At 37.2% G+C, this 26,399-nt stretch overlaps 1 protein-coding gene across 10 annotated transcripts in view; it reads right to left on the bottom strand.

Annotated features, from left to right (window-relative positions):
- Window positions 1–26,399, bottom strand: part of CCDC171 (coiled-coil domain containing 171) — a 173,714-nt gene that overhangs the window by 21,505 nt on the left and 125,810 nt on the right. For all 10 annotated transcript variants that reach the window (XR_002433292.1, XR_002433293.1, XM_021380202.1 and 7 more), the window contains one exon: window positions 22,512–22,643. Coding sequence is in view for 8 of the 10 variants with exons in the window: in XM_021380202.1 (XP_021235877.1) it covers window positions 22,512–22,643 (132 nt within the window). In the remaining 2 variants the exon portion in view is untranslated. The remainder of the gene's footprint in view (window positions 1–22,511; window positions 22,644–26,399) is intronic.

Here is a 26,399-nt window from a genome sequence, read left to right as displayed (position 1 = left end):
GTGTAATATTGATCAGACTGATAATAAAGTTAGCAGCACAGGAGAGTACAAATGATTTGGCAGTACTGGTAAACTCGTATCTGTCCTAAATGGTATAACACTGTTAAGATTATTGGACTTCTTTACAACTGGTTAATCACATTTTACAGGTTACAGTTTTCCCTTCTGAAATAACTTGTAGTGAGTTTCTACTGTAAGAACATATCTCAGATGATATGAAATTGGTCTTCTGAATGTAATTCCATGGTATAGGCAAAAATAAACTTAGTATCAAAAGCACGTATTCACAAAGAGTTTTACTGTTTTCCTTTCTTTATTTCCAAACACACTATTGCTTTTGAGAATAAAAGCATAGGTGAAGTCAAATTATTTTGTTGTCAAATGTAGAAAACAGCAGTGGTAAATTAACACCATCATATATTCTCATCACAAAGAATATCCAAAATATTTTACACACTGTAGTGTTAGTCCTGGAAGAAGAAGCACACAGTTCTATAAATCTGCTTCTGTGAGCTTAGATCCTGATTTTAAAACTGTTTCATTTTATGTTCAACTTCACTAAAATGCTGCAGCTCTTCACAAACAATACCAAGCAAGAATATGGATACAACTCACACCCCATATAAAACTGCATGAGAGCCTTCATATAGCAACTTCCCATATGTTAAATATCAGACATATGTTGAAATACCTCTGTGGAGTGGGCCTGTGACTCATAAGCAAGGATTATACCAATATGTCACAACAAGCTGTGTCTTACAGAAAAAAAAATCTCATGTGTTCTTTTGATTATTTCCCTCACGATATTTACAAGTATCACTAAATTAGAATACATCGAGAGGTTTCCTTACCTTCTTCCTTTCACGTCTACTACCACAAAGCCAGTGAAGCCACTAATCTACACAGATTCATCCGACACTTATAAAGGCACATTAAGCCCATGCAGTTATCTGAAACAGCAGTATAAATTCCTTGCTGCTCAACTCAGCTGTTTCATTTGCTCTCTTCTTTAACAAGTCCAAAAATTTTCAATCTAGGGAAAACGTATTCATTCTCCAGCTTTTATTTTCAGGTATGGCAAACTTTTTTCTGTGACATGTAGATTTTTTTAGTCCAGAAGGAAGCAATTTCTCAGTTATTTACAATTCTTTAACAATGTGGAAGGCAGCTTTTATGCACCCTGGGTATGCATTCTTTACACTATATTGCAGCTCCCTAGCAAAGAGTCAGGGTCAGCTTGGATTTCTCTCACTCAGGGTCAGGTTAGGGAAAACAATGTTTTTGGGTCTTCCAATGGGTGACATGGAATCCTTGATAATGAGTGTGCAGAACACTTATTTTAAATGCCACTGGGAGAAAGGCAAATACATTGGGTTTTTAGACGTGCCATTGGAAGGCATTCATTTACATATGATTTTCTGTAACTCATGTCAGTCACACTCTGAGTCACAAATCTGTTTTCTACAATACAAGTTTAACTGGTTAGAAAGCTTGATACACATGGAATGGAGAGAGAAGCTGGTCACCTGCATGTTATAAGATCTATCAAGTAATGATTAAACACATCTCTACTGGAGTCCAGCAGTTTAATTTAGATTTCTATTTGTGTTTGTATCTGCAGATACTGCTCTGAAAACTGTTCAACAATCAACAATGTCTGTTAATAGAATTTCAGAGAAGGGATGTCTTGCTCTGCAGAATTCTGTTGTTCTCCTGCTAAGGAGTGTTTTCTTTTATTCTTAAGTATACAGAGCAATAAGACATAAGATACTTCAGCAACTCTCCTGATTAATTTTTATAGCACAAAATTTGACATTCAGATATATCTGCAGGATCCACATTTAAGCAAGGACTTCCTGTTTTAAATGCATTGGTAATGCTGTGACATGAAAACTGGGAATAGAACATCTGAAATAATAAAAATTTGTCTTCTATTATAAATAAAAACTGTTTTTGAATATACATCAGAAAATTACTTCTATTCAGAAAGGCCAGATGTAGTGGTCCCTGAACATTATAATAACAATTATTAATGCAACTCAGACCACTTTAAAAGTTAAAACCTTTTCAGACACTTGAATAGTGGGAAGACTTAAACAAAGAGGATGTAACAGTTGTGGGGCTGGAGAATATTAATTTTAAACATAACTGACTCTAGGTGGCCCTGTCTGAGCAGGAGGGTTGGGCTGGGTGACTTCCAGATGTGCCTTCCAACTCCAACCATTCTGTGATTCTGTGATTACAAAGCCATTTGAAGGATCGAACATGGGATGCAAGTTAACTATTGTTAAAATTTACGAAGTTTTACCTCTTTTAACAACAGAAATTGTAATGAATTAGTCTGCAAAGAAAAAGTAGTCCACTGAACTATTCTTTTTTAGTGACATCTTCACTTTTCCTTTACTCCATATAATGTTCTATTTTATAAAAGATTTCACTATTGATTAAAGTTCTACATCATATGTTACTGAAATAGTACAAGCAAGTTATAATGGCAGAAGTGTTTACAAAGTCAAAAGTGTCTTAGTGCTTGTCACAAAGAAAACAAAAATCATAAAACATGACAGTGCTCCAGCACTAAGTTAGGAGATGAGCAGCTTCATGAAAACAGTAGCATGACTTTCCCAGACAACTAACTGCAACTCACAGGATAAAAATACATTAATAACGTTGACATGCAGCACCAGTCTGGTGGCAAACTGCACCCGCAGGTGCTGAGGGAACTGGTAGATGTCAATGTGAGGCCACTCTCTACAGTCCTTCATCAGTCATGGTGAATGGGAAAAGTGCCTGAAGATTGAAGGAAAGCAAACATCATTCTTATCTTCAAAAAGGGTAAGAAGGAGGACCAAGTGAACTACAGGATGGTCATTCTCATTTCAGTCCCTGGGAAGGTGATGGTATCTGGAAAGGTATCTAATACTGGAAACTATTACCAGGCACAAAAATACAAGAAAATCAGCAGGAGTGGTCGGCGTGAATTCACAAAGGGAAGTCACACTTGACTAATTTAAAAGTTACTTCAATGAAATGACCAGCCTGATGAATCAGAGTAGAGCAGTAAAGCTGAAAACTGACAGACTGACTAAGCCCAGAAAGGTGGTGATCAGTGGCTCAAAGTCTAGATGGAAGTCAGTGTGGAGAGATGTACCCTAAGAGTCAACACTGGGCCGAGTTCTCTATAATGTCTTCATTAGCAATGAGGACAATGGGGCAGTGCACCCCCAATAAGTTTGCTTACGACACAAAGCTTGGAGGAATGGTGGATACACCACAAGGTTGTGCCACCATACAGAGGGACCTTGGCTGGTGGGAGAAATGTGCTGACAGGAACCTCAGAAAGTATTACATGGAAAAGTGCAAAGTTCTGCAAGTGGAGAGGAACAATCCCATGAACAAATACATACTGGAGGCCACCCAGCTAGAAAGCAGAAGAGCAGAAATGGCATGGGAGTTCTGGTGGACAACAAATTAACCATTAGCCAGCAGTGTACTCTTGTGGTGTAGAAGGCAATGATGTCCTGACTTGCATTAGGGAGAGTAATTGCCAAGAAGTAGAGCAGATTAATCCTTCCCCTATATTCAGCATGGTGAGGCCATACTTCGAGCAGTGTGCAACTCACAATACAAGAGAGACATGAACATATTGGAGAGAGTCCAGACACAAAGGCAACTGAGGGACAGGAGTACCTCTTATATGATGAGGAAAGGATGAGAACTGGGACTGTTCAGCCTGGAGGACAGAAGGCTCCAGGGAGATCTCATCAATGTATATAAGTACCTGAAGTGAGAGTACAAAGAATATGAGGCCAGGCTCTTTTCATGGGTGCTCAGTGTCAGGACAAGAAGTGATGGGCACAGACTGGAACACAGAGGTTCTGTCTGAACATAGGAAACACATCATTATCCAGGTGACTGAGCAATAGGACAGGCTGCACAGAGAAATTTGTGGATCTCCCTCCTTGTTGTTGTCCCTCCAACCTTGGAGATGTTCAAAAGCTGCTTGGATAGGGTCTTGGACAACTGTCTCTAGGTGGCTCTGCCTGATCAGAAGGGTATGACTGGATGGTCTCCAAAGGTTCCTTCAATTTTTGTGAGAAATTATGCTTTTTTGATCAAAGTGCTGGGCTGGGCACAAAATTTGCAACAGCAGCAAAGTCCCATTTTCAAATGTAGTTTTTAATGGGCAAGTTATTTTAAACCCAAGTATATCTAAAGATTTTGTTTGTTTGTTCAAGACAGTGAAGTAGTCTAGAAATCCCAAAAAACAATTTAGCTATCTTTGAAATGCATCAGAAAATTTCAAAAAATTAAAAAATAAATGATGTCCATGTGATAAAAGAACTAATTATTTTATATTTCAGATCCTGATTTGTTAGGGAATAGGATCCTGAAGCTTCTCAATATTTCACACCTCATCCTTTTTCTTGCCTTCTCAGTTTCTTAAAAGGCCTCAAGACAGGGCAAAACAGTGTGCACAGCCACCTACTGGTGGTGCTGTGATACTCTGAAGATAGGCAGTTAAGAATGCAAATAGATAAAAGAGAACACACAAAATTTAACAAAAATCTAACATGCTTGAAGTGAAATTAGCAGATGCATAAGGAAAAAAGTCCTTATGGCCTTTCATAGATGTCTCTTCTATAGTACAAAGGTAGTCTGGCTTAAGCTTCATACTGTTGAAGTGACAAACTTGAAATGTTGACAAACCGATGCTGTTGGTACACTACAGATCACTGAATTGCGGAGCGAAACTGCAAAATTTAAGCTGTGATTTCTTTCTCCAGATTAGTCTTTAAAAGGACTGAGAACACTTAACATTAGAGATCATTGTCCAAAGGACCTACAACAATTTTTTCCCAATATCTGAATAACTTACATTTTCTTGTGCTGTACTGCACTTTTAGTAATTTTAAGGTACACACCACTTTACAGTGCTTTAGAACAGCTTTTGCATGTATAACTTTACCAGACTGGAAGACTCCAATCTTCAAGAGTACTTGAAGAGAAAAATGGCATTGTACTACATAGTACTAGTTTGCTAAATTGAGCAGCAATCTTTAAGGAATATGAAAGATGCGTAGAAATTCAAGCCATATTTTTTTTGATTAATTTATGAAATTCAGCAGTTACTCAAACTTCAGTTGTTCTGAACTCAGTTACAACAGAAACATTACAGGAAATATACAGATCAGCATATGCAAATTAGCAGACCTCTAATCAGAGATTTAATGCTTATTATACATTACAAAAATGGGATTTTTATTCCAAATTAAAACACTGTACATGTTGTCTTCCTTATCCCTAGTACTCTTCTAATGAGAATGAACACAGTTTGAAACAAAGCATTTTTATTTGGATTATGAATTCTAAATAACTGCAAATTGAAGCATCCACTTAAAGTTTTAGACCACTTTGAAGTTACAAGTCAAATACCTACTGATTAAGAATCAGTTTCTTTATTTGAACATCCATAATATATGAGTCAAGTGATCTTATTGGGCCTACCGTTGTCTTAGAACTGTATCTCCTGTTTAGAAAGAACAAAGCCAAAAGGGACCTGCTGTGAAACACTGATAATAAAAAGGTATCAAACAGACTAACAGCCCAACAATGTAAGCATTGCATTTATAACAGCACACACAGCAGCCAGAAAAATAAAATCATCTACTTCACACAATTTGCTAAAAAAAAAAAAAGTATTAAAGTCAAAATTAACACTTGCCTGTTAGGTTCTCCCTTCAGGAAATTCTTGAACTAAAAAGAATGTTAGCAGGTAGTAAATTTAGCTGAGGGCAACATAAACAAAAAGATGAAAAAGAACAAGAGAAGGAATGATGAATAAACTTCAGAAGAATGAAAGATTAACTTTAGTATAACAAGGTGCTTAGATGGGAATCTGAAAAGACTGGGAATTTTATTTATGGTACAGAATTTGGCTGAAGTGCAGAGCAGACAAAGGCAACTGGTGTGAAAACAGCTCCACAGATTATAGTTCTACATGTTTAATGGATCACTTTCACAATGCCTCTCATTATTGCTTTGGTTCAAACTGGCATAAATAAGATTAGTTTAAAAAGTCCAAAAAACAAAACATATTCCAATTAATTTTGGCTTTCAGAGGCAAAATTTCAGGTCATTTATTGTAGATATAGGAGATCTATGCTTAGAGAAGAAAGGATTAAAACTTATTTCCCCCATACATTTTAGCATTTGAAATCCCATCCTGGCTGCCCTGGCTACCCTGGCCAAAACGTCTAGTGGCAACATCAGTGGAGGATGTAAATACAGCAGCTTCTAAGGCATCAGAAAAAATCCTCAAGGGAAACAGCATTCAGCAAAAATTGAACTTTTGCAGCTGTTTGGCACTTCTTTAATGATCTGTTCTCCTTGTATCTCATTTCAACACTAAACTTTTTGTTGTGTTCCATTCAAGCGTGGCAGGCACAATTTAAATGTGCCAAAAAGCAGGTCAGTTCTGTTACAACTATTTTTTTCCCCCAACCAAAGCTGACTCAGTGCCACACACAGGGCCTAACTCTATCTCCTCCACTTCGATAACAATTACTTTACCCCAAAGGTCTCAGGAGGGTTGCCCAAGGGAATGAAGCTCTAAATAAAAGGCTAGATTCTCTGCAAGAGGTAATGACATGAATTCCTACAAGAAAATTGAAAAGGGAGCTTTGAAATGGAGACTGAAGAGAAAGTGCTTCTACTGGAAACCACAGTGGATGGGCATAACAACAACTGCCAAGAAAATTACTACGAAGTGTAATAGTTTCAAAAGTAACATTGATCTGGAAGGCGATAGATTAAGACCATTAGGCAATGAGTCTGTTGGTATGAGCACACAGAAAGGATCCTGAGATTTTTATAATAAAGTAGTTTCCCATACCCTTTAATACTCAGTAACAGACCATGCAAGCAAATCACCACTTCACAAAATCAAGGAATATGGGCAGGTACAGGCTGGTGATATTTACCTGTGAAAGACTGTTCTCACCATCTATAGCACTAAGCAAAGTGTACTTGCATGATAGACATAATGGAATAACGATTGCTGCCCCAAAGAACAGACAGTTTAAGCTGCAGCTAAGGGAAATGCTACCAATACAGTGTACCCCTTCTTGTCTTCTTACACAGTGCTAACACAAAAAGGATATTTTACTCTGCTGGGGAAAGATAATTTCAAGACAATAGTTTTGGCAAGAAAGAAACAGCAACTGAAAGAAGTGTACTGTCAGCCAGTACATTTCCTTCAAGTTTCTCTTGCTGTATATATTCTAGGCAGGGATGAAAGAAAGAGGGACAGCTAGTCACTGAAAATGAGAGTCAGTGTGAAAAGTGCCTCAAATGAAAGCATGAAAATCTCCCTAGAGCAAGCACAACATATTGCCACTAATAAAATGAACTAACCAGCAGTAGTTGTAATAGAAATGTCAGGATGCAGTTTTATTCAAAAACCTGCAGTGTCCCATCAAGCATTCAGTCTTGAGGTGACGTGAGATTAAAACTTCATCAAAATCCATGTGAAATGTCAAGTGGAAGTTGTTGTAACTGCATCATGTTGCTTTTGGTCTATAGTAATGACATCTTGGAACCAGAAAAGATGTAAAAAAGCTGAAGTAAAAAATTCTGTTTTCACAACCAAGTCTATAGAAACAGAATCAATAAACATATTCTTTCTCACTCTTATGACACTACTCTCTATAGATAGCATATCCTGCACAAGCAAAACAGTGATATTTTTATCAATAAATATTACCTAAACAGTAAGTCATAACCTTCTGAAATCTAATGGGTTAATTGTATTTGTATGCATATGAAAATTTAACAATAATTTAATGTGTTAAGACAAGCACACATTAATCTAAGAGGTTATTAAACATGAAAATCTGAAACCACAAAAGAACTTCAGATGGAAGGTGAATGCTAGATCTGAAAATTTTTGAAATGCTATGCACAAACTACCTAAACAAAGTAACGAACTCTAGGAATATCTGCCAACATATTAGTAACAATTAATTTATTGAAAATTAAAATACATTTCTCTCATTGGCTTTAAAGGCTGCTCCATTACTTTTTTAAGAGAAAATTCAATTTGTTTTAGTAAGGAAAATGATCAAAAGGCAAATAGATGCTATTGAGACTTTTTATAAATCTTTTTAAATACTCACTAAAAAATCAGTTTTAACAACAATGTGGTGCTAATCACTGCAGAGAAGGTCTGTCACTGACCCCAGCAGATGAAAATTACCATCTCTCAAAATCTAGGTTCAGAATAGATTTCCTTAAATATTTTGACTAGAGCTATGAAGGTAGCCCTTTCTTTCTGGACACAGGAAGCAGTTTGTCAGTCACAGAACATCCAGAAACGGAAGGAACCCATAAGGATCATCAAGTCCAATTCCTAATTTTAGATTAAAACATTTTCAAACTGAATTAGATAAAACATCTTACATAAGCAGAGGGATATCTGTCCCCCTTGTATTTTTAATGCAAAAAGACCAAGACAATCCATGTTGTAGTTAGGATTTGTTAGGAGTGACAAGGCTCCCTTCTGGTAGGTTGACATGAGAACTGTTGTGTCTTTTGGAGAACCCTCTTGTTGTGAATTTGCTAAGGGTTAGAGAACAGCAGGTATTGACTGCTATCATAATGGTGTACTGGTGGCAATATTGCACCAGCTGAGATTCCCTGATTCCAATCCATAAACTGATTCATCAGCTGAAGCACCAAGGAGTAATCAGAAAAACTTGCTCACCTTTAATAGTCCCATATGACCAGTGCGAAAGTCCAATGGAGAGTGGACGCTAGCAGTGGACTACTGTGGTCTAAATTAAGACACACTATCTGGAATTGACTGCCCCAGGAGTGGAAACAGCCCTACCATTTGCCATGGGATGATCCAGACTGCATTGGAAGAAGGGGAAGTTCCTGAACACCTGCCGTATGACGGACAGTGATGCACATTGATGATATCATCATGTGGGGCAACATAGCATAAGAAGTTTTTGAGAAAGGGAATAAAATAGTCCAAATCCTTCTGAAAGTCAGTTTTGCCATAAAGCAAAGTGAGGTCAAGAGACCTACACAGGAGATCCAGTTTTTAGGAATAAAAAGGCAAAATGGATGTACTCAGCTTCTAATGAATGTGATCAACAAAATAACAGCTATGTCTCCACTAATGAGAAAAAAGGAAACACAAGCTTTCTTAGGTGTTGTGGGTTTTTGAAGGATCCATATACCAAATAAAAGCTAGACTGTAAACCCTCACTATCAAATGACTTGGAAGAAGAACAACTTCCAGTGGGGCCATGAGCAAAAACAAGCCTTTGAATAAATTAAATGGGAGATGGTTTGCCTACCTTGTTGGTAATAGTCATACAGAAGATGGATTACTTAAACTCAGAAGGGTAAATTCCTATCAACATATGCTGAAAACTAATGTATGAGTAAAGCACTGCTAAAACAGAGTCTAGGTTTAAAGCCACTTCTGTGCAAAAAGTCAACAAGCTAAGTGAGAAAGCTGCTTACTTGGAACAGATTGAAAGACAAAGAGAAGAGAATAACTCTTTTATTGGCAGAACTCAGGTTGTTCACATTCAGATCAAAGACTTATTATCTGAATATGTTGCTTTTTTAGATAATCTTTTGGAAGACACTGATCTTTTACTGTCTTCAGTAAATTCACTAAGTGTTTTTGTCTTAAATGGAAAAGTATCATCAGATTGCAGACAATAATTTAAATAATTAGACTGGGAGTCAAGTGATCATTCCCCTATGTGGCCAGCAGTCAACAACTGGATCCAATTTCTTAGAAGCCTAAGAAAAGAAGATGTAGTGACTATCTGAATTATTGGATGTTTGTAGGAACACTAAAAGGACAAAACTATGTCAGATAGGCACTTGTGAGACAAATTGGCCAAGGGAGCATAAAGTATTATTTAGCAGTAGGATTGGAAGTAAAATATCCTAGAGCAAAGTATGATAAATAGATGGAGAAAATCCTTTTTAGTCCGTCTTTTTCACCAGTTTTGCTAATGGCTGCAGGCACCTCAACATCATGTGTTTTTGCGGCAACCTTGAAGGAAGATGAACCAGAGGGACTACTTGTAATCCACAAATTTCAGGTTATACTAACTTGTAAACACCCTAGAGGAAAGCATTTTTTGAACTACCTCTGACATCAAATGTTTCAAGAAGCACACTATTTACTTGTTCATTTTTCAGAGCTGAACCACTACAGATCATTTGTGAGTGACTGTTCCTATGGATGATAGTAGCAGAGATAAAATTCCTTCCACTGTTTACTAAAACTAGAAACTATAGGTGATTCCTAATGTTTTTCACCTTGTAATCTGAAAATTGTGAAACTAACCTGAATAGAAATGACAGGTAGTAGAGTGGGAGATCGTGACAGATGATATCAAAGCACAAGTAGCATAAAGGAGGTGAACTGGGAATAATTATGTGCTTTCTTTTAATACAAAAACAAGAGAACATTAAATGAAGTAACAGAAACAATTTTCAAAACAAACACTGAAAATAATTTTTCAGAAAGCATGAAGTTAAGCTTTGGAAGCTCTTTCTACAAGTAATGTGAATAGTTAACTTCACATGGATTCAAAAAGCAGTGAAACAATAAATACAAGAAAGAAACACCAAAGGCCACTGAATAGAAAAGTACGGCCTTTGTTTCAAGAGGTACTTGAACTAAGATGCTGGACAGTGGGAGAGATTTTCGAGGCATTTTAGTCCTGTTTCTTGTACTCTTTCCCCTGTTTAGTTCTCCCTGTTTAACCTGTTTATAAGCTGGGACAACCAGATTTACTGCCAGTCTGTGTGCCCTCCAGGCATTAAGTGTTTATTCCGTCCCACATTCTATTTCCCAAAGGAGAAAAATCTGCAGTAAGTCTCACACGGAATAAATGCAGAACAAATCAAGCATCTAGAGTAGTGACCTTTGCCAAGGTACAGACAAACATCACATTTTGACATGTAGGAGACTCACTGCTCAAAACCCAGTCTTGTGGTCACTGCAAGCAGTTGTAAAAATTTCAGAACTTAAGCTTCAACTTGTAATCTTTCTCAACATTAAATTTATTTTTAAAAGGGATTTCTTTCAGAATGGGAAGCTAGATGGAGAAAATCTGGCACTACAGGAAGTAGCGGGGGCACATTTTGCTCTCTTATCTCTCCCTTTAGTATTTGTCAACTCTGTTATGATCAGGAAGAGGGGAATGTACAAATGGGTGCTGGTACTGGAGCAGATCACACAATCTGCCTCTGAAAAGAAAGAAGTCAGAACTAAATTATAAACTTCAAGCATTAAGCGGGCATTGAGAGTTGGCTTTACAGATGGAATGGGTGATTCCTTCCTCCAGATCTCTATTTTAGAACTGTATGTTTACAAAACAGATTATGATATAGAATCCATTCATAGGAATCTAAAGACAAATTTTATCAAGGTTCCAGGATGATAAATAAATGATGGTTTTTCCATTTATATTATTTTTTCAGATGCCAGAAAATATTCAATCCTTTGCCAGTAAGCAAGCCAACATGCAGGCTGTATATCCTTATGATTCAGGTTTACTAAACAGTCCACTCCTCTTTCCATTAATTTAGCACTCTCAAGCCTTCTCCCTTTTCTCCCCAGATGCTGAGTTCCTGTTTTGCTTCTAACAGGTAGTAACCATAACAAAGGAAGAGTTAAGGAAGATTATAATAAAATAGGATACTGCATTGAGCAAGTAGTTTTCAAGCATGTTTGTCCTGGAATACATACAGAAAAAAGAAATTATCAGTTCTAAAAATTTTTTGCTTCTCACAGTCTAATAAAAGTGTTGGAACTTGAGACCTTAGGATGCTAGCTGTACATATCACTAGACCATCAAACAATTCAGTAACTGAAAAATCAAGATAATGGTTTCTGAGTACTTCATTATAATTTCTGCAAGATAACTGTGTAAAAGAGAAAACCCTTATGTAAAAAGATATGTGAATTTCTAAGCCACAATATACCAATACACATGCATGCGCGCGCACACACACACACAGGTTCTTTATATATATGCAACAAATTTGCGACAAATTGGTCAAATTTGAGGGAGAAATTTAACTTCTAATATTTTCAAAACTCATCTTCTCTGAGTTTCACTTCAGTAGTATACCACTTAGGATGTTACCCTAACCTATTTCTTAAATAAAAGACAACTGTGAAATTATCAGAACAGCCATTAATGCCTAGTTTTATATTCTGAAAGGTTTACTGTGTTTTACTTAATCCTTAAGTTGCATATTCATTGCTATACTTTCCTCAAACTGCTGTCACTTATACTGTCATGCAGAAGGGCAAATCAGGGTCAGTTTATGTAAGCGGCATCAATCCGAAAAACTTCATCAGTCTGTATTTCAAGGCATTATGCAAAGAAAACTGACATTAAGAGAGCCTTAACTGACAGCAAATGAAATCAATCAGCAAATCACTAAGCCATAATAAACTCACTCAAGTTGTAGATAACCCTTCCTTTTCCAGGCCTTTAACTACAATGCCCACCAAGTGCAGTATGTGGGCAGAAAAGTCTCCCTTGATTCCAATACAAAATGCCAGCACTAATATAGCACATTGTTTTATAAAAATTTTATTCTGTAAGCTATCAGTAAGAATAACAAATGTGTAGGGAGATGTTCTATAAAGATGGAATACTAAGCAGTTAATTGAAAAATACTAAACAAATATTCAGCATTTAAATAATTTTTTTTGTTTAAATGTAATTAATATAAAAAGTTTTGATTCTGTTCCTGCAATTAAGATATTTGTGTAATAAAATCTATTGCTTTATTAAATCCTATTGCATAGGCTCACTTGCTTAGTACTTACTAGTTTTTTAAATTAAAACAAGCACACAAAAAAAGTAAGGCTCCAGATAATTCCTAATCTCTGATAACATTCACTTCATGAATTCTTTTTGCAACCCACATGATCATCAGCAGTTTAACAGCTGTGTTTCTGAATGGGCTTATCTGTGTTACAACAGTATACACTGCAGACAATATCAAACAATGTAATCACATCCAGGCTACACAGTGGTTATCTGATAAAATCACTCCTTTACTGAAGATACTGTGTGTAGATAATTCCACAAATTTCTGAGAAAACCTGATTAATAAAGAAAGTGCTGCAGTAATTACATTTTGTTATTTTCTGTTACTGGATGCTGTTTCATTTTTGTTGTTCCAGCATTTAGAGTCTGAGATTCATAGAGGCAGCTTTGGACACACACTGACCTCACCACATCTACTGAGTGAACTTTCTTACATATCTGCACAGATCCTTCTAAAAAGATTACCCACATGCCACAGATATGAATGTATGAAAAATTCGAAGTGGATGAGGGCATAACTGCTTCAAAGGGTCAAGAAAGAAAATTCTCCATTAACAAAGGTTACTGAAAGGTTAAATGATTATACACTAACTTTGGAATTCAAGATAATCAGCAGCAGATCTTGACTAAAAAGATTTTATAAAACTAATGTTTACAAAAAAGTCTGGGTAAAAGCTTCTTAGGCATAAAGAGGAAGCTTTCAGTATTTAATTAATTGGTGATTACAGATACTGACTTCAATATTTACTCTCACTAACTGTCAAAGATTTAACGGGGTGCAATCATTATCACCTACTACAAGGCCTTCTGACACAGATTCTTCATATAGTCTCTGCTCAGTTCTTAGGATGAAGAAAGGCAAGGTGAGACATAAAAAAGCAAAACTTTGATGAGAAAGTGAGGGAAACAGGCTTATGATAAGGAGAGGAAAACCTGAAGAAAAGGGAGAGAGGGATTAAATGCATATTGAGGGCAGGGAGTGAAAGACTGCAAAAAGAAATGCCGTGGAGAGAGGAGGAAATTAGGAACACAGATAATCAGCAAAAAGGAGAAGTGGTGTGAAAATCAAATCATAAAAGCCAGATTTTCAGCATCATTAGTACTTTGAAGAAGCCTCACCTATTTGTTTTAAATTGCACTGGGCTAACATACATTAATGTTACGTTTTATCACCAAACATAGTAATATAAACAGTAACAAATACAGACTTTCAAATCCTGAAACCTTCAAGTCTGCTTTATTTAGTAAGAATATTATCAGAACCAGCTATTCCCAAAGTGAAGCTTCCAAGGGCCAATAAAGGATATCTGGTGGTCTAGATCTACTACAGGCCACTTTACCAAGGGAGGACTGTTGACAAGGCCTTCTTGCTTCAACTGCAAGAAGCATCTCACTTACAAGCTCTCATCCTGATGGGGAATTTCAACCACCCAAACATCTGCTGGGAAAACAATATGGCAGACTACAAGAAATCCTGGAGACTCCTGGAGTGCGCTGAGGATAACTTCCTGGTCCAGGTATTAGACAGACCAACCAGAGGAGAAGTACTACTGAACGTAGTGCTCACCAGCTGAAGAGGTTGAGACTGGAGGCAGTCTGGGCTGTAGTGACCATACCTTGGTAAAGTTTGTGATCCTGAGGAAGATGGGCCTGACAAAAATTAAGTCAGGACGCTGAACTTCAGAAGAGTGAAATTCCAGCTGTTTAAGGAATTGCTGGATGAGATCCCCTCAGAAATTGTCCTTAGGGACAGAGGAAAAGAAGAGAGCTCTTTAAGGACACCTTACAGAGAGGATAAGAGCTCTCCATCCTGTCAGTATAAGAAAACATGCAGAGGCATGAAACTGCCATAGCTGAACACGTAACTGATGGGCAAACTGAAGGAAGGAAAGCAAGGAAATGTACCAGCAGAGGAAGCAGGGGTACGCAGACTAGGAAGAATCCAGGAATGCTGTCTGGATGTGCAGAGAGGGGATCAGTCTGCAGGTACACTAGTCAGATGAAAAAGGCCAAGGAGAGTGTACCCCCTCTGATTAATGAGAAGAGAGAACTGGCTTCCACAGACATGGGGAGTGCTGAGGTACTCAGTAAGTTCTTCGCCTCAGTCTTCACTGGCAGTTAGGCTTCCCTCTCATGTCTCTCACATTCCTGAATCTCTAGGTGAAGGCTGAGGGAATAAAATTCCTCCCACTGTAAAAGAAAAGCAATTTGGAGACCAACTCACAAGACAAGAAGTCTAGGGGGCTCAATGATACACCCCCCAGGTCTTGAAGAAGCTGACTGATGTGGTTGTCAAGGCACTCTCCATTACATTTGAAAAATCATGGCTGTCAGGTGAAGTCCTCAGTGCCTGAAAAAAAGGGAACAATCACGCTGCACTCTGGCCGCAGCCAGAGCATTGTGTTCAATGGCTCTGTGTCCAGGTGGAGGCCAGTGAGAGGTGGCTTCTCGCAGGACTCCATCTCGAGTGTGGTACTGTTAAACATCTTTAACAAAGACACAAATGATAGAACTGAGTGCACCCTCAGCAAGTTTGTGAGTGACATCAATCTGAGCGGTGCAGTTTATACAACTCAAGGAAGAGATGCCACCCAAAGAGACTTCAGCAAGGTTGAAATGTGTGATCCTACCGAGGTTCAACAAAGCCAAGTGCAAGCTGTTGCACTTGGGTCAGGACAATCCCAGAAATACACACAGACTGGAAAAAGAACTCCTTGAAAGTAGAAGGACTTGAGTCCTGGTAGATGAAACACTTAACATGAGCTGGCAGTGTGCACTTGTATCCTGGAAGGTCAACTGTATCCTGAGCTGCATCAAAAGAGGGGTGGCCAGTAGGGTAAGTAAGATGACTGTTCCTCTTTCCTCTGCCCTCATGACACCCCATCTGAAGTACTGCATCCAGGTCTGGGACCCCAAGCACAAGAAAAATGTGGAACTTTTGGAGCAGGTCCTGAGGAGGGCCACAAGAACTATCAGAGGACTGGAGCACCTCTCCTATGAAGACAGGCTGAGGGAGCTGGCTTTTTCAGTGTGGAGAAGACAAGGTTGCAGGAACACCTCACTGCAGCCTTCCAACACTTACATGGAGCTTATAAATGGGAGGGAAAACAACTTCTCACACAGTCTGATAGTGACAGGAACAGGACAAGGGGGAATGTTTTTACATGAAAAGAAGGGAGATTTAGATTACATAGGGGGAAATTTTTCACTGAGAAAGTGATGAGGAGCTTGAACAGGTTCTGTTCTCCACCCCTCGAGTTGTTCAAGGCCAGGTTGGATGAGGCCCTGGGCAACCTGATCTAGTAGATGGCAATCCTGTTCTTGGCAGGGGGTTGGAACTAGATGATCTTTGAGGTCCCTTCCAACCTAAGCCATTCCAGGATTCTACAGTTCTGTACGACTGCCCTGATTCTTCATCCTTCAACAACTTAAGGGAGATTCTGGGCACCTATAGTTATGTTATGCTCCTAAGAAACTACTCTGTAAGATGGTTTATCCTCATGCCAGAAGCAAAATCTCTTGTAATGCAGAATGGATCTATGCATGGATAGAAGGACCATGCATTTCATTTGAATACCACAGAATACAATGCAGGATTATTACAGTCTGAGACCATCACCACCAACACCTTAATAATCCAAGTAAGTTTATGTATACTCTATAAGGAGTACTTTCTGTCAGATCACATCCAAAATATATAACTATAGAGTCAATAATACATGCTCACAATAAATATCATTTTAAATGAGTTACAGTCAAAATTAATTACGGTAAAATGGCTTCTAAATACTTATTATCATGTTGCAAACTATCTGGAGACATGACTTCAGACACCAACTGAGCACATTCAAGGAGATATCAGACTTTCATGTTACAGCTCTTCAGTCTGGTCATTCTAATTTTATTCAGATGTTAACTATTGTATCTTAAACCTTGCATCAACTTTATTTTAGGTGAACTGAAGTTTCCAAAAGGTAAGAGTTGCAGGAGATGTAATCCCACTTCAATGAATTTAACGTGCTTATTTGTGAGCATTTCAACTCAACGTACAAGAACAAAGTATCATTATAGGATTTTTAAAAGTCATTTTTATCTTTAAATGGTATCTTTGAAGGCAGACTGGCAGTCAGTGCAGAAGCAGGATATTTTGACTGTAGGTAAGAAGTTAGTTATTTTGGAGAAGCAAAGAGGAGGAGGCAACCCAGGTGCTGTTGAAAGCAGATGTTGAGCTCCAAGAGAAAGAATACTCAGCTTTACTCAGTACTAAGCAAAGTTGTCAGATTCCTAACAAGGCACCATCCTGGCCTCTGTAATAAAGTGGATAGTTCCTTCAGTGGGTGAAACGGTGGAAATAAAAAAGAAAGCAATAGAAGTGTTTGCAGTTTGGGTGCGTGTACGTATAAATACACTACCTTCAAGACTATTGAAAAGGTTTACTTTCTGCAAAGTATTAAGAACTAAAAAAAAAAAGAAAAAAGAAAAAAAGAAGGGGAAAAAAAAGCTCCAAAACAGAATTGCAGGATTTAAAATACAAATAATTCTGTTTTCAAGCCATTGCACAATTCATTCGTGCCATTAAGCCCTCATACCAGAGCTATATTTAATGTTTGAAAGATTTGCTCTACGCAGATGATAAAATCTGATGACAGAATTATAATGATACCTCTGAAACCACTTGCTTCCTCAATTTGGCAAGAAATATTTTATTGACAAGAAGTAAACAGAAGAATGAGAAAGTGTCTTTTATTTAAAAAAAAAAATACCAGCAGAATGATGTATAATCTTTTACCTTCTAATCTATCAGGAGTAAATCTAAAATTAATGAACAAGTGAAAATCTTACAAATTGAAATGTTCCTAACACTTAAAACTACGTTTACGTTTGCCCAAATAATTAGACCTATAACCCCATCAGACAAGGCATGACTAAATCATATATGAATATAAAATGTACATATAATAAACGGTAATAATACATCCTTCATAAATGTATAATGATTATATGCTAATACTGAAAATAGATCAGTGTTTGACTATATTACTACCACCCCTATAAGCCTTCGTGTTATTACTACACTTTTCATTTCAACATACCTCCAAACACCTGAGGAACTGAAAGAAGAAATCCCATGTGGACTTCTTTAGCCTGTATGAACAGACTAACACATGCTGAAGGCAGAGGGAGAGGACACAGAGAGAGAGGAGAGCCAGGGAGGGGGTAGAGCAGAGACAGAGAGAGGGGAATGGAGGGACACGGCTGGGTACCAAAGGGATGGCAAATGAGACAAGAGTGAGGGAGTGGAAAGAAGGCACAGAGAGGAGAGACCGGCAGAGGCTGAGGCAGGGACCTAGATGGAGTAACGGGCAGGAACAGAGGGAGGCAGCAAGGAGGGAGGGAGGGAGGTGAGAGAGGGAGGCAGCAGGCTCAAGCAGCAGGGAGGGAATGGGAGGAAGACCACGCGTGCAGCAGGAACAGGTGTGTGGTGAGAAGCAAACACAAAAGAGAAGGAGACAGAGAGGGAAGCAGGCAGGGAGCAAGATTACTTATCCATCTCAAACGCACTTGGAGGACAGAAAGCAAACTACAACTGTACAGTATCTTTGTCAAAACTAAGGGAGAGCTTAGTAATGAAAAATAATTACATTTATTCAAATCACTCATAGTTTATGTTTAAAATAAAGTACAATTTTATTAAAATGCAAGGGATTTCCAACAACCAGGTAAATTGTCAATTTCACATCTCAAGTGAAGGGTAACACATAGAGAAATGTTTTCTTGTAAGGATTATAAATGCTCACAAATACAGCTGTAGGTATGTGCATCCCTTATATACCAGAAGCTGCCTATAGTCTCATCCCCATATCTGCTTTTTTATACATGACATAGATGCACCAAAAGTGAAAATTCTCATTAAAATCAGAAAACTCACCTATTTGGAGTTTCTAATTCATGTGAATCCTGCAAAATGGCAACATAAGTTCATCTTTGAACATCAATTCTCTTCTAAAGCAACATTCAGAAGTCATTTTATATCCTTCAGCAACCAAGTATTAGAGGAGGAGCAAGACATCCATGCCAAATACTGACCAAAAGCAACCACCACAAATTAAAAGGGTCAATTAATAAAATGTGCAAATGGAGACTTCTCAGATAGAGGTCAAGGTAGTTCCCATGACACAGAAAATGATTACTCTTTCTGTAATTGTACTTCTGCAGGCAGTTACCACATGTGAACATCAGCAGGTGTCTGACCACACAGCCACCCACTCGCTGTTAATGGCATCTTCTGGACAAATGGTGGATATGATTCTGATACATGTAGCTAGTTTCCATTTGTCATTGTTTTTAATTGTCAATGCCTGGATAAACTTTAAATTTCACATACAATTTCACTTTCTGTCTTCATGGAAATACTCAGGCACGTCCAGAACAGAACACTTCCTCCTTTCATGTGTTTCAGTCGCTTGAAGGGAACACTTTACTTTGCACTTTCAAACTTAGCTAACTAACAAACAGTACATCTTCATGACATAATATCCTTCACAGTAATTAAATATCAGATGAAAATATTTGAAAACTACAGCCATCACATCACTTTATTCCTGAAGACACTGCACCTTCTCCATTACTTATCCATCTCAAGCCACACTTTCAAACTATTATAGTAACTTGTTACAGCTTCCAAGAATTTAACGAATACCTATAAATTAAGTCACACTTATCACTAGCCATGCATTTCAGTCTTTGAATGGGGTTTTAGAAGACATTCAGTGCAAGGACACTATTGCTGAATAACTTACATTTTGATTAATTATCTAATTCTGCAAATCAGTAAAATGCATGCTTTGGAGAAGATTCAGAGTTTTGTTTCCCAGGCGCTTCACTACCCAAAGGTCTATCACCATACTGCATGACATTCTTTACAAGACATGAGCCACTTCCTATGCAGGGATTTCTTTTGTCTGCTTCTTTGATCAGCCCTGTGAGTAGTAATGGTATTTGGAATGTTACATCCATTCAACAGGGGAAAAAAAAATGCAGCCTTCTAATAATTAAGTATGCAAGAAAAAAAACAAACCTGATAGCTTGGTTCACAGTCAAGCAACCTGGGTCCATTATGCCAATTTTCTTTGTACTTGTTTCCTCTATAGAAAGCATAGCTTTCCTTAATCTCACTCACACGGAGATAATAGCAACTCAAAAATTCCAAGACTTCCCATTTCCCACTGACAAGGAATACAGATCTCTAGTGCTACGCCCATAAAGTAAATTAAGGATAGGAGATTTCATCCTGTCAAATGCCTTTAAGTGCCACTTGTTTTCTGAAAATTTTGGAAGAAAGATAATCTCACAGATGTGTATGTATACAGAAGCTTTTTATCTTCCTCTCTTGTGAGGAAAAGGTGAGACTCACCAAAATACTGGATATAAAACAAAGATCAGTTACTGATTCCAGCCACTTGCTATGAATTGGATGCATGAAAAATAAAAAAACGTGTTTTTCTATGAGTATTCAAGAACTGTTGCTTCATCTCCATCATAATGTCTAATTTAGGATCTTCATTTCTCTGCAGTTTTTTAGAGAAAGCACAGTATAGCAACAAATTTAGACTTGGTAAATAACTCCTTATGTCTAACAGTCACAGAGAATAAGGCCTTCAAGTGAAGTGTACTCATCCTATAATAACTATAGAATACACATACAGCAGTTAGAGAAACCAAGCATGCAAACAATTCCACTGATTTCAGTCAGTAGTGTTCACAAGTTGTTTACTAACTCATTCAAGATTTTAGGATTGCTTTAAATACAGTTTTGCATACAGAAGTGAAATTAAAGGAAATTAGCTGACTGCCAGCTACACAGAATAAATAAATAAAAACTATAATATACTAGAAAGCTATCAAATGAGCACCGAGTAACTAGAATCAGGAAAAAGGAAAGGAAAGAAAAAGGAAGTAAAAAGAGAAAAAGGGGAAGGAAAGGGGAAAGGAAAGGAGAAAGAGGGGAAAGGCAAATGGGGAAAGGGGAAAGGAAAGGGGAAAGGAAGTGGAAAAGGGGAAAAGAAAGGGGAAAGGAAAAGGAAAAGGAAAGAGAAAAAAAAACAGAAGAAAAGAACAATGAGGCAGTCTGTGTATCATTGATGCTGGTTGTGTACCTACAGTGTAACCATGTGTAATTGGAACTGTCAGGTGAACACAAAGTACATTTATAATAGTGCACCACCAGTAAGCTAGCCAGAGTGCACCGTGCTATGTCGCTAGCACAAGCACTATGTACAAATGCGAACAGCAGCTTTTGAGACTCCTAATGCTCTTCATCTTTTTAAATAGGAAGAAGGAATTAGTTGCTTTCCAAATGCCTCTACAAGACAACACCACAAAGAACAGGGGTTGGAGTAGAAGGCAGCAAACATAGAGTGAGATCTGAATAAGAACAGCAATATTTTAAAATGCTGGTGATTTCTTCAATGTCTTCTTTGAAAATATGCTACTCGTAGGAGCCTTTTGCATAGCCACTGAAGTGCTCATCACTGTCTGAAAACATTTCCACTCTACTCTCTGGTAGAAGCATACAGATGTGTTAACTAAAGTTCATGAGAATTCCAGGTGTTACACTTTATTATGTTATTATGAAAGTATGATAATAAAGACATAATTTAAAACTATATGATATTGAAATAGATGCATGCAGGAGGAAAATGGCATGGATGTATGAAGCTTAGAATACACCACTCTAGTATGTTTCATTTTGTGACCCCGCTCCTGCAATTATACACTCCATCTAGAACTGAAAAGCTGTAGTAAATTTAAAAGGGTTGTTATATGACTAGCTTTCCTCTCTCAGATTCACATAGGAGAGCACAATGAAGAAGTATGTACTCACTGTACTTTTCATTCTCTCATAGAGAAAACTAAATGATCTGCCTTTAGTAGTAAGTATTACAAGAATGAAGTCATTCTGCACAGCTATGAAGACTAAGGGACAGTTTACGTTTAAGACACAACAAACTTTAAAAAAAAAAAGATATGAAAGCACTAACCAAAATCCATTTTCAGAGCTACAAATATGTACATTTGTAGTTCATTTCTCTTTTTTACCCCATTCTTCCTCTTCACCAAATTACTATTATTAATCATACAAGTCTTTAAACCTACACGAACAAAATAGCTTCTATAACTGAGTATTCCAAGTAGTAGTTTATTTTAAATAAGGAATGCTCAAAAATCACTACTACTACTAAAACTGTAACATCAAAAAATATGATACTGACCACATAAGCAATAAAATGTTGTTTTTTCCCTGCTTTGCCTTGCCTAAATCAAGGGGAAAAAAAAAAGTAAAACACACTGATATTAATTTTTAAATACAATATTTTCCACGATGATTTTCCATGGCCATATTCCTATCAGTTATTTAACATTATAATTGCAAAATTAAAAGTTCACTTCATCTCCAAAATACAATATTTAAGAGCATGTATGGAAATAATTTCTCTTTCAATTGTTGACTGCAATAGTTTTGAAGCTTTTTGTTCTCCACATATTCAGAGCAGTCCAGCTTTCGTTCTATCTCAGATGCAAAAAAGGGAAGGAAGAAGCAGGATTGTTTCAGACTCTAACCTGAAATGCTACAACCTCTGGCCCGCCTTTCAGCCCTTCCACTGCAAAGGTCTCTAGGTGCAGTTTGGGTAGCTGCAGGGTGAAGTCATTCCTGGTTGCCGCAGTCCATGACAGCAAGGTCTGATCTCTGACCTAAAGGGAAAAAAACAGCATCAATGGTAATTCCCCTTCAGACACATTAACTGGGATGAACTGGGTCCCCTTGAGCCCACTGAGTGGACTTGCATTGATCGCTGGACCTGAAATCCATGAATAAATTTAGGGCTAATTGATTTTTCGTTGCAAATAAATCTCTAATTCAGAGTGCTGGGAGAGAATGTTAAGAAGAAAAAACATCTTCCCCTACTCTGAAATGAGGAGGATAGAAGAGACGCTAAGGGCTCACGAGCCCTCCTGATATACACATTTTACTGATCTGTCCCCTGTAAAAACACCGTAAGAAAACAAATAGTAATTGTACTTCTGACTCAAAAACCCACCAGCTATGAAATTAAAAAGTTCGTGTGATCATGCAAACAAGAAACTGTTACGCGAGTTCTGTCTGCTGTATGGAGATCGTATCAGTCCTTCACAATTAGGTTCATTTAATACCAGTTCAGTTAGAGCCCTGAGTAAAATGAATAATCCTCAAACAAAGCCAAAAGAAGCCTCAACCTGTAGCACTGCAGTTAACAGAAGGTGAAAAAATCTGCTGCTAGTTTTCATACTGCAGATTCACATACAAGAAATATTGCACTAACTGGTATTAATCAACTTATATGCAGTTCATAACTATGACAATTTGGAGTGGGAAATGCTACAGTTTGCACAAAATTCAAGCAGTTTGATATTTATTTATTTAGTTTTGCAGGCAATCTGAAATGAAAGAACAAAACCCCCAAACGCTAACAATGTGATTTCTACATAAGGCCCAAACACAACCAAATGCAGTTGGTGTCACAGTGCCACCTGCTGACCTATAGAGAAACTGATTTTAATTCAGAATCCTGCCCGCTTGCGGGGTGTTAAAAACACGTAGGTAAAAACTGTTAGCCATGTAAATTGATTAATGCTTTTTTCTTTAACCACAACCAGACTTATAATTCTTGCACGAGGGAGAAATATGTTTTCATTATTTAATTTCACGTTTTTCCATATTACTATAACGTAATTAGGCCATTAGCATGGATTTGAAGGGTAACGTATCTAGCACATAACTTCCATGGACACATCACTCAGAGTATATGCTGCCACACACACATTTTTCATTCTGTTTAATATAAAAATTATCATGTGCATCTCCAAAAGATCCCAGTAGTCAGATAAGATTCTAATACAGAAGGATAGAAGCACATACAAATATATATACTGAACAGAGAACATTTACGTGGCACGGACTGTCTCTATTGAGTAGCAATAGCAAGGACCACAAAAATAGTCAACTGTTTAACAACAGTACACACTTGGATGTACTAAATGCACCCAAAATACATATGTATATTTGCACGATTTACTAAATACTATTTAAAATAAATTTCAGTTATCTAGAGCCTTCATCACTCCAAAGAACTCACCATTCATGAATTAAAATATACTCCCATTCATTTTAAATCCCAGATTACTTTTTTGTACTCGCTTACAAAATTAGTTTTTTGTAAAATGTTGATGAGTGAACATATTTCAAATAATAGCGCAGGCTTTGAAATCTGCTGTGATTGAAAGAAGCATTGCACGTGCAAATCTACTGATACAAAGAAGAAAAGATTTTATTTTATTCGTTGCTCTCTTCTGTGGGAATTAGGGAGCCCTACATTTCCCAAGTTGACCTAAAGAATTCCTGTCAATACCTGTGGCTGCCAAACATATGCACTATGATGCAATTTTTATAACAGGAAAGGTCCTCTACGCATTTTTTGCACACATAGAGCACTAGGTTCAGCATATACAGTCCTGTGGAACAAACATACTCTCTGGAGTGTTCTGTCAGCATGTGTAATTCCAGTCAGATGTTAACCTTGCTGAATATGACAAAACACGTTACTTTAAATACGTCTACATGTATACTTATATACACTTACACATACGTACACTTGATTTACATTTTTATAGCTTATATATCACAACATTTCAGTGTATTTGCTGCCAGTATGCACACAGATAAAAGAAAACATTAATGTGGATTAAGGTACTAAGAATTTATCAACATCAAACCACCAGTGTTTTGCCTTCTACCCTTCTGAACCGTAGTCAATAGATCTAAATATTTTACTGCACCCTGGCCAATTCATTGTTTGATGTTTAAAAACTCACCCAGAATCAAAGAAAATTTATTAAATTTGAGCCCCTAAATGAGATACTATTAGCTTTGAAAGTCAAGTTTAACTGCGATATTGATGATTCTCTTTTTTCTGTGACAATATTCACAAGGGAAATCCCTATGTCAAAGTACAAAAGCAGATTGCTAATACTAGGGGGAAAAAAAACAATGTATAAGCAATGGAGGTATAATACACACACAGTACAGACAGTGGAAGTCCTTTTAACCCTATTAGTTTCAAACTCTCCATTTTAGTATTGGGGCCTGGCAGTGAACAATAAAATAAAAAAGCCATTTTTTCAAATGGCTGAATTGAGGTAAGCATAAGCCACTAACTCTACAGCGTCACAGAAGTACTTATTAGCTTCTTAACAAGCATGATTTTTGATATGACTCTTCGCAACTTAAAGAACAAAGAAAAAAAACCACCAAACCCAAACTTTTTGTGTCTATAAATAGGTAGGTAGTGAGGAGTGATTCCCGTTATCCATGTGCAAACTGAGAAACAAAAAATGAAGCTGAAGTTTTCCTTTGAAAAATGGTCACAAAGGTTCAGGTTCAAGGAAAATAGTACGAAAATAGAAAGAACAAAAGACAAGGCACAGGCTGTGCAAAAAACATTACATTGCTTCAATAAAGGGGAAAACAGTCTTCCACTTGGCAGCTAATTCAAGGAATGAAAAACCTTAATGCCATGCCTATCCTGAATCACACTGGCTATGCCATATCTATATGGTATCTTCATTAAGAACTAGAAAGATGAAGGAGGGGAGTTGGGAGATTGTTATTTCCTTAATCTCTAAGGAAGTAAGCATGGCACTTACACATTTTACAGAATTAACAGGAAAATAAAAAACTGTTAGGGTAAGGTAATTTTATTTAAAAAAAAAAAAACAAACCTTCCTTTTCTCTGCAGATTGTCAGGAGGAAACATCTATGTCACTGGGCTACATGAAGCAAGTTTCAGAGCTTTTTTGCATTTGTTTACTCTTTTTTTTCTGCACAAATCTAAAGCAAGGATATTTTATCTGAAAATGCTCCACTGGCTAGAGACTTAATGTTACAAACTAAAAAAAAAATAATCAGGCCTACTGCAACAATCCAAAATTTATAAAACCAGTTCTACTTCCCTATACTCAAAAAATGGATATAGAAAAACATATATAAATCTATCTACATGCAGTGCTTCCATAGGTTTTGATCAGTCCTAGCTTTGTTAAATATTACTTGTCTGGGACAATGAGAATTCGCAAAAGTTGTTTGATAAGGAGCATAGTAAGTACTGTGATAGTGGGCTGCTAAGTATGACCACTAGATTTTTCAGTTTGAACTTACATAAATATTGATTAAAAATGGGAAAAATCACAAGTGGATTCACACAAGTCTGCAACAGTATTCAAAACATTTTAAAACAAATGAGCAAAGTGACTTATGACTGCATTTAACTTTTTAATTAATTAAGAGAACTACACAGAATACAACACCATGGCCACTCAATTTAAAATCAATAACGTACTGATGAATTCAGATCAAAGCTGAAATTGAATAATAAACCAAAGTTACATTATTGACTGAATCAAAGGTGTAGAATT

The sequence above is a fragment of the Numida meleagris genome, chromosome Z (assembly GCF_002078875.1).
Source record: "Numida meleagris isolate 19003 breed g44 Domestic line chromosome Z, NumMel1.0, whole genome shotgun sequence".
NCBI lineage: Eukaryota > Metazoa > Chordata > Aves > Galliformes > Numididae > Numida > Numida meleagris.
The sequence above is the reverse complement of the archived record's forward strand: the minus strand, read 5'-3'. Positions and strand labels throughout refer to the sequence as shown.